The following is a 15,995-nucleotide window of genomic DNA, read 5'->3' on the forward strand; positions in this document are numbered from 1 at the left end:
GAATTTATTTCTTCCCGAGTTAACAGATTAGGCAGATATGAAGATAGTACGTGTGTATGAAGATTTCGTCCTATCTATCTAGAAAATTCATAGCATATGCAAAAGGTTGCCAAGAGGACACGGGCACCTTATTTTCTTTTGATTTCTATTCAGGCAGGGAGGGGCGGCTGTCGCTTTAGCTGACGACGACCCCAAACGTCGATGAATAATGATTAACCCTCCCGCGGCCTTTATGGGCTGGCTTTCACATCAGTTTTCTATAAATATCAATGATTCAGCACACTATACTATATCTCTCTCTTAAGCCTCTTTACGAAAGTTCGATCGGCAGCTGTTTGATTTGGAACAGTTGCTGCTGGTATTATATAAATGTTTATACGTGCAGCTTCAATTTGTGCACGCTCCGGTGTGTATATAAGTTAGGCCTGTATGGATTTGGCGATAAATAGCCTAGATGCACCCGGATGCACCTGGGTATAGTACATTGATGGCCATCAATTACTCATCGTTTCATTGGAAATGAACTTGCGATTTGGATTTAGCGATTTGGGATTAGCTTCTAAGTTTACTTTTTTAGAATAAATAAGAATTTAGTATCTGTCACCGGGATACATTATTACATCATACACAAAGCAGTGCGCCTGATGTATATTATTAATAGATCAACTTGATGAAAAAGATGAAACAGGTGGTCAACTGCCGTTCCGGTCACTAACAATGACCGAGCTGTCGCCAGAGTCATCATCATTCCGGTCTGCTTTGATAATAATGTACGCCTACTTGGCACCCGTGTCAACTCTATATATCCTACACATACACACACACACATATACGCTCCTGCAACACATCATTTCCAGCAGCAGCCACAGCAGCAGGCATCGGCAGCAGCAGCATTCCTTTATTTATATATTATATTATTCCTTTGATGATTTAGTATAATACCGTTGTGGTGGAGAAGGAAGAAAAAGGATAATAATAACAACGACCATCTTTTTTCTCATTATGATGTCGCTAAATAAATAACGAGCCCTGTGGTGGGGTGGGTGTTGGCGGGATGTTTCGGTGCGTGGGATATTACGTGTGAGAGATGAAAACAAAAAATATTGACGCGACATCCGTGGTGCGGCCTTTTTCTTAGATTTAAAATTATTTTGAAAAAAGTGAAAAAATAAAATAAAGTTAAAGCAGCTGAGAGATCAAATAGCTCGACGGATCGATGGGAAACTCGGAATAATTAAAACTGTATAGCCTCTCCTGTATTAAATACGTATAGATATATACCTACACATATATACGCCGCGAGAGATAGACGCGTGACGTGACGTGAAAGGTGAACTATATTAGTCGAACCGGAGAGAGCTAGAGAAAGAAATAACGAGGAAAGAACTATATAAGGATTTCTTCTTTTTTTCTTTCTTCATTCTGCGTAGGAAATTGAGAGGTTAGCATTATGCAAAGATTTCTCCTTTTTTTTTTTGAGATGAGACGTAAGAGCAGTTATCCTAACGAGAAGAATTATAGAGAGGAAAACTACTTCTTCTTTTTTCTCTTTTCGAATTGGGTGGGAATTCCGGGTAAAAATGCGCAAAAAGCTTATACCCAAATATCTAAGATCAACGAAAAGAATAATTCAATTAATGTAATTGAACCGTCAAAGCTCTCTCTTTTTTTATTTAACAATACAACACGGTGCGCAGTAATAACATATATATTATTCTCTCCCGAAGCCTCGAAATCCGTCGAAATCATATATCATTCGGCGTGGGGATAAAGAGAAATCAAGAAAAGATGAACCTTCTTCTTCTTCATTTTGAAATGATTTCCTTTATCAGTTCATACTACGTATAGGTTATATGTACAGTACACAGCATCATCCAGCAGCACACCAAACAAATTGCGTGATATGTGTGGCGTAATATGCCTCGACTTTATTCGGGGGGAGGTTCGACGAGTCACAATATTATTCGATCCGTTTGCGTATACACAGCGAAACTGTATATATATATACGAGAGCAACAACAAAAACCTGCACACACACACACACACATATCGACTTGCACAAATATTATAACCATATCTTTTTTCGCCTCCCCCTCTGGGACCCTTTTCCATTTCCAGCCCTGTACTCTGTACGTACACCTATTTACATGTGTTTGTGCCTATAGAACCATAAGCTTGTGTGCATAGGAGCTACTTGCTACTAGCTGTGCTCTCTATCCTTATTCCGCGCCAGCTGGAGACGAGAGAGAAGAAAATAAAAAAGTGGCTGGGCACAAGCGCAGTCTTCTCTCTGCTGTGTTCACTATATATGTGTATACGGACCGCCTATATAGGAAGCGGGACCGCACACAGCACAGCACACACGCTCGATCGTGATATATAACGTGTCGTGACGAATCGGGAAATCACCTCAGTCCGACTGCGACTCCAGTCCCGACCGGCAGCAGCCAGCAGTGCGTCAAATCCTGTGTGTCGTCTTCGCGCTCCTATTATTATTTGTGTGTCTTGTCGTGTCTGATATTATATTTTCCCTTTCGGATGGGAAAGACGAAAGATAAAACTTGTGTGTTTCCGCGTCTGTCTCTCTCGCAGCGCAGCAGCGCAGCAGCGCACAGCTGTCGCCCGCTATTTTCCATTTTGGTGTTGTCCACAACTGCTGCGCTGGGTTGTAGCATCTCCACCGACTTTCACGTTTGCCTGAGTGCCAGCCAGAGTGTGTCGAACAGGCCCCGTGTGACTCTCTTCTCTTCTTTGCTGCCTGTTTGTTTGCCAATAGGACGACGAAACAAGAAAAGCCAAAAGATAAAAAGAATTTTTTTTTTCACCGGGCTGTTTGATTTTTGTTTTAAATTTCAAATCTAGCGCTCTTTTGGGATTTGCCTTTTCAATCTATAAGGCTCTCATCATCGTCGTGAGAGACAGAGAACTCGAAAGGGTTCAAGTAGATAGTTTTCCCTTCATCAGAAGGAATCTCGACATTCCAAAAGGAATTTTTTCCGGGTTTTTCTTTTTGTATATGTGGACGCTCCCTGGTGGCAGTTGTGGCACCCTGTGGCTTTTTGGACCCAAGCGGATCGTGACATCTTACACAACTCTCCATCCTCGTTCCTTCGGTCTCTCCCGCGCTGCAGTTGCGCCGATCCCCCGACCTCGTTGAGTGGCCCCTTTTCCCTTTTTTATATTTTCGAAATGTTTTCTTCTTTCATCTCGTAGGGGGAATTCTTCTTAACGTTGACACGGCTGAGGTTAGGTCGACGAGTTTACCAGCAGACAAGGGGGGAGAAAAAAAAAAACAGTTATACATATTACATCATCAATCGTCCAATTTTCGTCTGCTGCTCTTGACCGAACGCAATATCAACTAGAAAGACCTCCCCCAAGCAAAAATCCCTACAAAAAAAAAAAAAAAAAAAAAAAAAAACAGAAATCGATTGGGATCGAAAAAAAAAAAGTTTTTTAACATTTTCTTTTTCCTCCTCTATCCTATACACGGGGTAGAACATAATTCTGGGCGGATCATTTGAGGTCGTCTATATTTTAACGAGTCGGCAGGCATTTCACCGCCGACGACGTCGACTCTCTGCTCTGCTCTCCTCTATATACACACACACTCGACTCGACGAGCGACGATCGATCAATCTGGAAAGCTCCAACATCCAAAACCCAAGTTGGCGTGTTTCTCTCCCTTCTCCCTTCTCTCTCTCTCTCGGCGTGTTGTTTTTTTTTCTTTTGCCTTCGTGAGAGCGTGCGAGATATATAACAGACAGCAGCAGCAGCACACGTGAGCGCTAGCTATATAATATGAAAAGAGCGCCAGCGCCAAAAGCCCAAAAGGTAAACTCGGCTGTGTGTATCATAACGACTTGCACTGTCTAGCAGATATAATAATAACCTAACGAGAAAGAGAGAGAGAGAATCAAAAGTAAAAGAAAAGTCGTCGAAACACAGCAACTGGAAACTTTATTCATCGCTATAGATGAACATCTTTGATCTAGATCGCACAAAAGCCAAGTTTTCAAGGGAACCGCCACAGAGTTTTCAGTTTATTCGTCCCCTCTTATTACCCAGCAATCTCTCACGCGCCAAAGAATAATCTAACAACCCCAGCAGATATATTGTACACACACGCATAACAAATGGATATGACTAAATACTCCCTCAGCCTATTATTACTCTGACAAATAGAGAAGAAGAGGCTTCTTTTGTCTCGCGTATAATAGACGGAAAGTGAAATTGGATGTTATAACAATCGACAAAAGGAGAGGCTAGCTAGCTAGTGTCTATAGAGAGAAAGGATGACAGCGGCAGCTTCCTCCGCCCAAAGGCTAATAGGCCTAAGACTGCTGGCCGGCCGAGGCCCTGCCACTTATTGGCCGTCGCTGGTTTTACCGCTGCTGGCCGTTTTGGCCCTGCTGCTATGCTGGAAGCCGGCTGGCGCCAGTGAGTTCCCCGAACGGGAATGCTGCGATGACTTGATCTTACTGCCGCCGGCCGTCGATTCCGGACCCGACATCCGGAAGACTGTGCCATTGGGCGGTAATGGCGGCGTCGGCGGGACGACGTCGTCCTCATTCTCGACGGAAGTGCCGCCACACTCGTCGTCCGAGCATCCGGACACGAGCAACTTCCTCTACCCGGAATTCATCCCCGAATTGAGCCTGGACTTGGGATACCCTCTGCCGCCTCCTCCGCTCCACCCCCATCATCAGCATCCGCATCCAGGAGCCCCGGATGGAAGCAATTACGTGCCGACGACGACCGGGACAGGTATTATGTAGAGTATTGATCCACATCACGTCTGTGCTGTCCAACCGCGTCAAACAGGTGAAAAGAAGAAGAAGAAAGAAACTCGAAAAATAAAACAAAAACCATCAGACGAGAGAGAAAAAGAGAAAAGTAAATGACGTCCCGCGTGATTGGAAATGCGTGTCGGACTTGTTTGTGCAGCAGTCGATTCCGCGTGAGCTATATAGTACACCTATATGGCTACCTTACGCGGGATTTTATGGGCTCCGCGCCGGACCATCAATATAAAAAGGTCCGGTCGGACTATACATGTAAAAGATCGATAGGAGATCGTAAATAGTTAAATAGCATAGCAGCTATATCTCCCCTCCTCCCCCCTTTTCGTATATAGTATATGTATATGTATATACCTGTATTTCCCGACTGTGCGCGTTTCGATCTTTGAATAAAAGAATAGACAGTTCCCGGCAAACTTGCTCCTCCTCCTGGAGTTGGTCCCCCGCTCGCACATCAGAGGATCAACACCGGACCATCCCCCTGCTGTCCCTTTGGCCAGCAGAGCCAATCTATATGTGTGTGGTGGTAGCTATTATATTTGAGCTCCGCAATCTTTAATGGCGTTGTCTAAACCCATCGCTTGATGGTTCGTTCGTTCGTGGGTTTGTTGGTTCGTGAGACAATCAAACATATTCTTTGTGTCACTTTTCGTTCAACCTCCTCGAAACGCTATACGACCCTTCATGTATAAACCATCGGGTACTATGGGAATATAGGTACTATGGATACATTAGACTGTTGTATGATTACTTTTTCACGTTCCTCTGGAAACACTTGTGTATAGCAGTAGGCTATATCTTCAGCCCCGGATATACATCAGAGATAAATCTAATTAGAGGATGATGGGGAGAATATGAGGCCGCTTGCTCCAACGCCGAGGGTCTATTAATGATTTGTTTGGGTGATTGACACCGATGTTACGTTATAACCTCCGAAAACCGTGCAATGGCAATAACAAATTGATAAGGTGTACCGTATACCATTTTAAAAAAGTGTGTATTATTCTTTACATATAGCTGGTAGAATAACTTTAGAATTAAACCTACTATAGACCTATGTATAGACTGTACGGTGTACGCAAGATTTTGTATTTCTTCTTTATCTTTACATAAACAGCAGTCGTTCTGCACAGAGTGGGGAATTGGTTATATGCGTACGGCGTACTAGATTGAAAGCTTTTCGACTTTTGAACGTCTATTCCTCCCCGCTGTGGGCTGACGTTGGCTTAACACAAACACCCATGCAGCGCACCCACACCCGCCACCGTGATTGAATTCTTTTTTTCTTTCCATTTGATTTTTCCTTTTCCATATAAATCCTTTACCTTTTTTTTTATTTTTCTTAAAGCGATCGATACTTATTGACTCTACGAGAGTCCGTATGTGTCTGTGGGGAACCTCTTGATCATTTTTTTTTTTTTGAAAACAGAGAAAATGGCGCCATGTTTAAGAGAATAAGAGATATAGGCCTGATAAATCAGAGTGGAATTGCTGTGGAATTCTTAAGTGGTGTAGTAGTAGTAGTAGTAGTATTGAACCAGTCATTTCAAGTTGCTGGTCTTTCCGGGAGACTCAAGTTTTTCATTATCTCCATCTTCTTTAGAGACATTCATGTCGCACGGTATAAGTGTGTGTGTGTATATCGCAGAAAGAAAAAGAAAGAAGAGGAGCAGGAGGACGCAAGAGGAGAGAGAAAGGGGGGAGACACACATATACCACTGCGGCTGTTGAGTGCTGCTATAGACTGCGTCTTTCCCTTGAGGGAATATCCAAATGTCGTGCAGTGTAGGGGGAACGTGATATTCCAGATGACAGCCGAGCCGAACAAAAAAACTAACAAAAAAGTATAGGAAAAATAGGTTTCGTAACAACAAAATAGACACCTAATATACCGGCCGGGCGAGAAATATATTATAGGTGATATACGATGCCAGTCACAAAAAAAAAATTGACATTTTCGTTATATGTGTATTGATTTTTATTTTTTTGTGGGGCCATAAAATAAGATAGAAGACGACGACTCTTTTCAGTACACACACACATATATATATATAGGAAACTCTGGAAGGAATAATATTATCATACGAAAGTTGCGATTCCAAGAGAAACCACACAGAGACTCTGCCATATTATAGCGGTTGGACACACCGCTAGCAGTGCAAGAGGGAATTATATCTGTCAAAACAACCGCGACTCTCTATACACAAAGAGATGAGAGAGAGAGAACAGGAGCATCATCAATGAGTTAGTCGAAGTTTGTCAAGAAAGGCTGGCTGGCCTGGGTCGACCAGATTTCCGCTTTTGTCTGTGCTGGCGGCCGCCCGCGCTCCTGTGTGTGTTTGAAACTGCGCGCGGGATGGCAACTCTTGATATTATAGAACGCCGGCAATGATTCGATGCTCTTTATTTCTTCTCCTTACCGAAATAGTTAAGAGAGAACAAAAAATAAAATAAAATAGACCAGGGATCAAGTGGTTGTGTGTAGGAAATTTAAGGAGAGCAATAATAGAAACGAAAATCAGAAGAAGAAGGGGGAGCAGCTATTATGTAGAGTGGCATTCGCTCTGATTTTCAAAGCTCTCCTTTCCAACATTAACTGTATATACACGGGAGAGAGAGTCTTTCTCGCAACTTGCTCGATGATTTCTTTGATTGTTCTCTCATCTCAACCGGGGCGTTGTTATAATACCTATAGAGAAAATGATGAGGAAATAGACCCTTGATGGAGCGAGCAGTCCAATCGCGCGTATATACAAGCCCAGCGAAAGCTCTCGATGTTTTATCAAACGAAAAATACACACACAAATAAGTTCGGCGGTTTTCTTTTTTTTTTTTAATTATTATACACCAGTGGGGAATCGCTGAAACGGAAAATGGGAAATAATCATCAACTGAAAAGCGCGGGAGAGAGAAACTAGATAGATGCTCTTGTATGTTCCTCATCTCTTTTGTTAGACATGTCCGAATAATAGTCTCTCTCTCCCGATGAACAGTTATGTTATCAAGACAAAAGAAACTCTGCTGCTTGCAGAGTGGATGTCTATTTATTATCTGTGTATAGTGTATGTCGTCAGTCTGATGCTGTGTGTATAGAGAAAGAGAATTTCAAGAAAAATGGAACAAAAGTCGATCACCCAATTTGACTTTTAAATTTTTCTTTTCTTTTGGGCCCCTGTGCTGTCGATTGAACGAGAGAGCCGAGGATTGGATAGGAAAATGAGAAACAACGTGGTGCTGGTATATATCTATGCATTTTACGCAAAAGAAAAAAGAAAAGAATAATGGGGGGAAAAAACACATTCTTTCATTTTTGGGGGTGTTTAAGTTCCCATCTAAAACAAAAGCAAAACCAAAAAAAAGAGCCCCGCATGCGAACACACAACTGTGGCTGTTTTGCTACTTTGCTGGCAGCAGCAGCAGCAGCAGAGAGGAGAGACATATTCTCTTCTTCTTCTTGTGTCTATCGATTTCTTTGCGCTCTACTAACCAAGGGGCAAAATGGAGAGAGCCAACGCCATATCCTACTTGATGTTGTTGACGACGTGTTGCAGAGTCAAATGAGCCGCAACTTGTACACACACACACACGAATTTCTAAACAACGAATGTCTTTTTGCTCCTAGGTTTACATCAAGGCCAACCAGCCAGCGCCATACTCAACTGTCTACTAGCCCATCAACTATGCGCCGAGGACCCGTCGTGCAAGTCCATCGAAACGGTGATTCAGCACATATGCGGCCCGGAAACAGGTACACATGTTTAAACAGCACACATCACAGCCACAATATAAAATGGCGAATTCAAGTAATACTACTAGAGACACACACTTTAAGAGTTTCTTTTATTTGTTGTAGTAGTGCTGGTTGTAATGGGGGCAGAGCCAAGGAAAGAAAAGGAATAACATCTTCTTTTTTGGGGGGTTCTATTAGAAGAAGAAGAACAGTTGGCTTTTTTTCTCACGACCCACCAAATGTTTGTTTTAGTCTTTACTCAACCAGCAAAAAAGAAAAGAGCTACTGCTCCTACTGGGCGTCGTCAATAATTGATTTTCTTTTTATTTCCTTCCGGTTTTTGGCGTTGTAGATAGTGTATATAACCCCTTTGTCTCCCCAGTGTCCTCCAATTTTTCCTTGTTCCGGGTATGGGACCCCTTTTTTTTTAGCCGCTTAGCGCCGGCCCTTTAAGGCACGTCTCGTAATAGGTCGGCAGACGACAGGGGACCCGGCGCCAGCGTCACGTCACTCTCGGGCGTCTGTAAATTCCAGTTAAATCATGTGATGCAACATGATGGGATCTAGTCTCTATAATATTAAACTCGACGCGCAAATAAAGTGGAGAGAGAGAGAGAGAGAGAGCTAGCTCCAGATTCGGACGTGATTATTTCATTAGAAAATATCTGAAGAGCAATGGTGATGTGGTGCGGATAATTCGAGGGGCCGTGCTGGCCCCACGTAGTGCAGAGTTTAGGTCCCCTCCTCGTGCTGTATAATATTCAGACATGGTCTTGTTATCAATGTAATAGTCAAGTGGGAGTATACGTATATACACACACAAAGCGGGACGCTGGAGTGGGAAATATTTCATGAAAATGCCGAGTTTCCCTTTAGATGAGAATCTTGTCGAAGCGGAAAACCAAGTTCGGACTCGACAGGAAAGTTTATTTGGACAGATATCTCTTCTATTTACTTATTCCATTTTTTTGTTTGGTCCACCCTCTCTGCTTTGCTCTCTCTCTACCGGACTGTATAAACTTCCGCCCGGCAGCTGGCTGAGATGCGAACGGCCGCGGAATTGTGCCGTCACTAGCACTCGGTCCGCAGCATCAAATGCAGCTGGGTTGTCGTCTATGATATTACAATCGAATCTAATTCAAATAATCCGTTTCTACACCCGCCAATATGTCATATCACGAAAAGTGAAATTTGAATTTCCCGCCGTCGAATTCAAATCTATGATACCAAATCCAGAAAATGGTTTTTATTTATAACCTCCGGGCCGTTTATATTGATGTCGATGCAAATTGAAAAATAAAAAGATAAGGAAAATTATATACCGACACGCCATGTTGTCCGTTGGAACATCTAGAATTTCGTCAGAGCGCCAAGTTAATTCAAGTTCTCAAAGGTATATTCCATCATCAAAAAGGGAAGAAAATAGTCACGCTAACCGGTGTATGTATCGATTATTGATTATCGCCCGCGTATACAGACAGCACCGCCGGTCTGTGTTGTATGTTTGTTTCTTATGGCCGTTCGAATTCCGTCGCGCTCCAGCAGCATATACACACATTACACACATCCATTTCTCATTGGCTTTTGTGTGTGTGTTTTGTCTTTTCTTGTTTGCTGCTTTGCCAACGTCGGAATTGATCGACGACACGATCGACCTATACTACCGTCCCCTACCCGCCTCGTCCGAATGTCTATACTCTGTGATGGACCGCCTTCTCTCTGAAACATACAGTGGCGTGCTCGACGACGACGGTGACTAAATGTCAGGCCGGACTGAGGACCCTGCAAGCCTTTCCGGTCTTCCATCCGACCTGCCTCTGCCGAGAGCCGTCCGTCGACCCGGATTGCAACGCTTTTCGCGACTCCCTCTTCGACCACCCGTGCATGGTGGCCACCCAGAAAGGTATATAATCTCTTCTTTTTTGAACCCTCTATTATTATTATATACTGTAGAAATAAGAAAGAATAAAAATTGCGCAAGTCATATTTGTCCCGGCAGATCATCTTATTCCGTGTTGCACGTCGTCTATTAAACCCCACCAAGAAACAAAAAAAAAATGACAATCGGAAAACAATGTCTAGACATATTATAGGTTTGCGCTCTAATCTCAACTAGGCTACTATAGTTATATATTCGTGTGTGGGGAGGAATAAGCTACTACATTCTTTATAGATTGTATACGTACGTGTGTTTCTTTTGCTCGTGAATTATATTGATTATGTAATAGTGTGTCTGCGCGAGCTATACGGCTTATATATGTATATTATGATCTATCTTTATAGACCATCTTTTTTTCTTCTTTTTGATTTTCTTTTTTTTTTTTTTTTGGCGGGCGTTTCGATTATTCTTCCCAGTGGAGCTGCTGGCCTCCCCTACACACACACACTGTGCATACGGATGAACGTGACTTCCGTACGCCAGTCAACTAATTCAAAGGGTTTTTTTTTCTTCTTTTTCCCCCATCCGCACGCTTCTCTCAAAGGTTGGCACAGAGAGAGCGAAAATGCCAAAATGGACGGGGGGCGAGATGGGGTTGGGCTATAGGGACAACTTTTTTGGAGGGGGGGAATATGGAAGCCCGTAGGATTGGCTCAATTCGGGAAACGTTTCACCAAGACTAAATAGAAAAGACAAGATAGAATCTAACCAGCAGAGCTGCAATGGGGTTATTCGGCCTTTTAGCTCCACACTTGCGCAAGCTAATTAGATGAATGCCGAAGAAGAGAGACGACGAGAAAGGAGAGGTCATGCTGGCGTCGTCTCAGACTTTCTTCTTTTCTCTTGATGAATTGTATACGAGATAGATACTACACACACAAGCCCGGCGCGCATATAGTTCACCATCTCTTGTACAACATTGGCAGTTGCTCTTTTGTCAAGGAATAGAAGAGAGAGAAACGAACACGCTCACGATCTCTGCTGGAGATGATGGAATTGTTTCGCTGCGGATATAACGGAGAATAAGACGAGAGAGAGAGAGGCTAGGCTGCTCCTGTGCTCCTGTGTGTGTTATATACACAATGAGGCAGCCAGCAGCCAGCACAGCTTCCAGTGTTTCTCTTTTTTTTTCTCTTTCTGTTTTGTGGCTTGGTCAGCTCTCGTTCGGCTCCGGCGGGGGGGTGGGTGCAGTCACGCTTCATCCGCCCCAGAAAATTCGATTACCTATGAAGTACATCAAGAAAAGAAAGAAAAGATGAAGAAGTGCAAGGTGATTGGATGTAACCCGTATATATAAAAAGAGATAAGAAAAGGGCGGGCCGATTCGAGTGGAATATTAGAAATCAAAACAAACACAAACACGACTTTGATGCTGCTGTACTATATTATAGTATAAAAGAACGGGCCGTCGGCGGACAAGGTTTGTCTTCCATTTCTGTGTACCCTGCTGGCTGCTGGCTGCTGCTGTATAAAGATCCGTCCATCGTCCGCCGAAGAATAAAAAAGAAATGATGGAAGGGCAAACAAAATGGAAACACTAGAGCGCGTCTCAGAGTCTCAAAAAGAGAAAGATAGACGATACGTATAGACTCTCTATACGTCTATAGTATAGGTCTTGTGTGTCTATTATGTACACAGAGCACTCTGACTGGAGTGACTCAATACACACAAAAGACATCGATCCGCACCGGAGAGCAGCACACACACACACATACACAGTCCTCTTCTCTCTGCTTTTTTGTTTTTTTTGGCATCCGGTGACAGCACAGAGGCCGTCGATGCTATCACGGACACTTTTGACATTGCGGGCGTCTCTACTCTATACGTGTACATGTGGACGACACAATCAAACGTGAAGATGCATGATGATGATAAGACACGGAGAAATATCTCTAATAGTAGTCGAGGACTTTCTATATGATCGAAAATTGGGTTTTGGCTTAGATTATTATTTCTTCTTCATTTGATTTGACACACTTGACACACACATGTACAGAGCGGGACCTGTACCCGATCCACGCCCTGCCGACGTGCACTCACGCTCTCGACGTCTGCCAAAAGGATCTGTCGTGCACGAGACTCTACAACGACTTCCGCGAGCACTGCAAACTGCGCTCGGGCGTCTGCCGCGATAAGTAAATCATCATTTATATTCCTTCGATATACGAAAAAAAAAATAATAATTACCATTTTCCTTTTTTTTAAATATCGACTCTCACCCATCGCAATTCCCGTTGTCTTGCGCCTTTTTTATGTAATCTAGATCATTTGTTACACGTTCGTTGATTATTTTTTTTGGGCGCAGGGAAACGTGCTACAATGCTTGGCGGGGATTGCGGATGACTCCGCTGTTCGGCTGCTTCTGTCCCGGAAACGACCAGAAGAAATGCGAGCGCATCTACTCGTTTATTTACAACAATACGTGCGTCGGTAAGTCAATTCTTTTTTATTTTGATTTGATTTGATTTGATTTGAGACATTTTTTGGGTTTGTTTTATTTCACTGTATACTTTTTCATGGCGCAAGGTTCGATTGTTGGATTGTTTATTGTAGCTGTTGAGTGTCTCTATTCGTTTGATTGCCGTCTCTTACTATATATATACACACTACGATTCTCTCTCACACTATCGTTCGAAATAAAACCAACAAACAATTGCTGGGTTATTGTTTGTTGGCCAGCAAGGGGAAAAAAAGGGCGGACACTTTCAAATCATTCTCTCACTCTCTCTTGTCACGAATGATGCAACACTCTATCTTTTTACATTCACACTCTATATCTCTATTACGTGTTATACTACTACACACTCTATATCTATTATCTATCGCCACATTCGTGTTGAATGTCTTCATTTTTCGACGTTGGATTAATTTTTTTTTAATTCGAATATATCGACGAGTCGAAATGATTTGGTACAATTTTAATTCGAAGAGCTCATGCATTAGGTGAAAATTCAGTCCGAATTATACATATCTGCATGTTTCTCATTATTTTATCAAAATTGCCACCGATTCAGTTTGTTATCATTGATTTATTTTTTTTTGATTGAGTTATTTTATTTTTATTCATTTAATTATTTTTTTCCCCCTTTTTCCCCCCTATTTTTTCGGTTGGTTGATTGCATGCCGCCATGATTTTCTAAGGTTACCTTACCCCAAGTGGGCATGTTATTCGTAATAGATCCAAGTCGTCGGTCACGGCGACTCCTTTGAGCGACTCGACGACGACGTCGAGGGTCTATGCTAGTCGTCGTCGTCGTATGCGTCGATATCTTGTTAGATATCTGCCCCATCACTTGACCCCACCACCCGCCATCACCACCACCACCACCCACCTCCATAACCAGTCCGCCCCGCAATCTTCTTCTTTTTCTTCGTCAACTTCTTCCGTTGATGACGGAGATGATAACGAGCTAGCACTTGATACTACTACTACCAGCACTACTAACAGCCTCATCACTACTACTGATCCGCCCTCACTACTCCCGACCTCGACCGATGTAATTAGCACGAGCACTCCCCCCATCACTACCACCACGCACGAGCACCACCTTGTCGGCACTACTTCTACCAGCACCAGCACCACCAGCACCACCGTAACTCCAGTACCTACCGCTCATCATCTTCTTCTGCGTGAAACGACTTCATCGGCCGGCCGGCCGGCCGCAATCTTCGTTGAGTATATCAAATCTAGCCCGGCAAATAATATCAGTAAGAAAAGATAAATAATCCAGCGGAGTCATTGTGTGTCGTGTGTGACGTCTTTGTGTCAAATGAATATTACATCATTTTAAATAGTTGACTATATAGTAATAGTATACACACAGAGGGGGGGGGGAAGTTTTTCATTGTCTTCAAAGTTGACTCTATATAAATGTGTACAATAACAATAGTAAACTTTGTCGGAAATATAAAGTTTCAATTGCCAACTCACAAACTATTCACTCGCTCCGGGCTACACTCACTGTGATTGTATACTGCGCAACAATCCACCCAACCCCCCAGAATTTTTATTTTATGTTATTTTAGATATTTATTCGTTTCATTTAAGTAGATCTTTACACAAGTTGTTGACAATATAGTCCTATACGTGCTGGTTCGTGTTTTTTTTTTTTAAATAATTGAACAACATAAAACGCGTGTGCTTTTTATTAGTTTTATTGAAATTTGATCTGTCGACACCATCCATGTCATTAATGTGGGAAAGTAGGAAAACTGAATGAGAATGAAAGAAACAGAAGGCGGTGTGGTGTTATTACTGATACAAAATGTTGTCGTTGTAGCCCACCAGCTGATAGTACGCCTGGCGACAGTTGGTTAGCCTACCGCAAATTGTCATGCCGGGGATGTTCGGGTTCGTTCGGTCGATTTGAACATTGAACTGGGATGTGGCATTTCTCAATGCGTGACCATAACATTGCAGGTTGGGACAATGGACTTCCACCGGCAGGTTCTCGATGATGTCGTCGGAGGCCGCACGACGACGGTCCTCATCTCCTTCCGATATTACGATTTTCAAATCCTCGAATTGATTTTGGCGTTTTAAAATGTCGATTTTCACGCCGTATTCCCGTTCCAGACGCTTGGCATTTTGACCCCCTAGGCCAAGGAAACGGCCAATGTGACGACTCAAAATTTTTGTAAGCAGGAGGCTGCTACCCACAACCTTTCGCTCAATATCTCTTGAAGTAATTATAAAATCCTCGGCTGGAATGTCTTGTTGCATTGGAATCTGTTCAGAGATCGGTTTCTGCCCATCCGTGCGGTTTTCGGAAGTTACCGGAGCATGTTGCGCTGAGCCTGGATGAGACTTGTGTGTGGCCTTGTTGGTCTGGTTTGGTTTGGAAATAAATCGGCCGAGAATTTTCCCCTCAGTTTCACCAAATCCGTTCTGCTGGAATGACGTTGCTGGACTCTGGTGGTGGCCGGTGAGTTGTTTTTCCGGTTGAGTCCAAATCGATTGGAGACTTCTCTCATATCCAACGATTTTAGATGGCTGCTGGGCAGCATGCTTCGCCTGGGCGATTTCTTCTTCCAGTTCGGCGATCCGCCGGTCTTTCCTTTCCCTTTCGGCATCAAGTTCCTGCCGGAAATGTTTCGATTCCGACTGGGCGGATTGCGCTTGCTGGGTTAATAATTCACACTCCTTTATAAGACGGTCGATGAGCTCAGTCATGGATGTTAGACCGAATTTGGCTGCTGTCACCATCGTCTTTATTAACCACCTCGATGCTTCAGGTATTGGGTCCGACGTGTCAAGGAATTCTTCAAAACTATGCATTGTCTGGCACAGGGCAGGGATGTGGCCGTACGCCTGGTGGATGTCAGCGGTGGTCATTTGTTGGAATTCAGAATTGTTCATCTTTGGAGTTTGATTTTACTAACTTAATTTCACCGTTGAGAAATGTTGAATGTCTACTTGTGAGTTGAGTGGTCCTTATATGCACTTCAGTATGAGACTTTTGATTAGCAAGTACCCAGAGGAGGTCATTTTCATTAATATTTTATTTTAATATCAACTCAAGTT

At 43.1% G+C, this 15,995-nt stretch overlaps 1 protein-coding gene across 2 annotated transcripts in view; it reads left to right on the top strand.

The window, feature by feature from the left end:
- Positions 1 to 2,398: 2,398 nt before the first annotated feature.
- Positions 2,399 to 15,995, top strand: part of LOC124204831 — a 92,501-nt gene continuing 78,904 nt past the window's right edge. The window contains exons 1-6 of one of the 2 annotated variants that reach the window (XM_046602045.1): positions 2,401 to 4,767; positions 8,425 to 8,550; positions 10,265 to 10,435; positions 12,468 to 12,606; positions 12,777 to 12,901; positions 13,613 to 14,491. In XM_046602045.1, the coding sequence (XP_046458001.1) occupies positions 4,296 to 4,767; positions 8,425 to 8,550; positions 10,265 to 10,435; positions 12,468 to 12,606; positions 12,777 to 12,901; positions 13,613 to 14,193 (1,614 nt within the window). In that variant the 5' untranslated portion in view covers positions 2,401 to 4,295 and the 3' untranslated portion in view covers positions 14,194 to 14,491. Of the gene's footprint in view, positions 4,768 to 8,424; positions 8,551 to 10,264; positions 10,436 to 12,467; positions 12,607 to 12,776; positions 12,902 to 13,612; positions 14,492 to 15,995 lie in introns of those variants that run through there. The other variant, XM_046602044.1, reaches the window with a different exon arrangement.

Source organism: Daphnia pulex, chromosome 10 (genome assembly GCF_021134715.1).
Source record: "Daphnia pulex isolate KAP4 chromosome 10, ASM2113471v1".
In the NCBI taxonomy this organism is placed as follows: Eukaryota; Metazoa; Arthropoda; class Branchiopoda; order Diplostraca; family Daphniidae; genus Daphnia; species Daphnia pulex.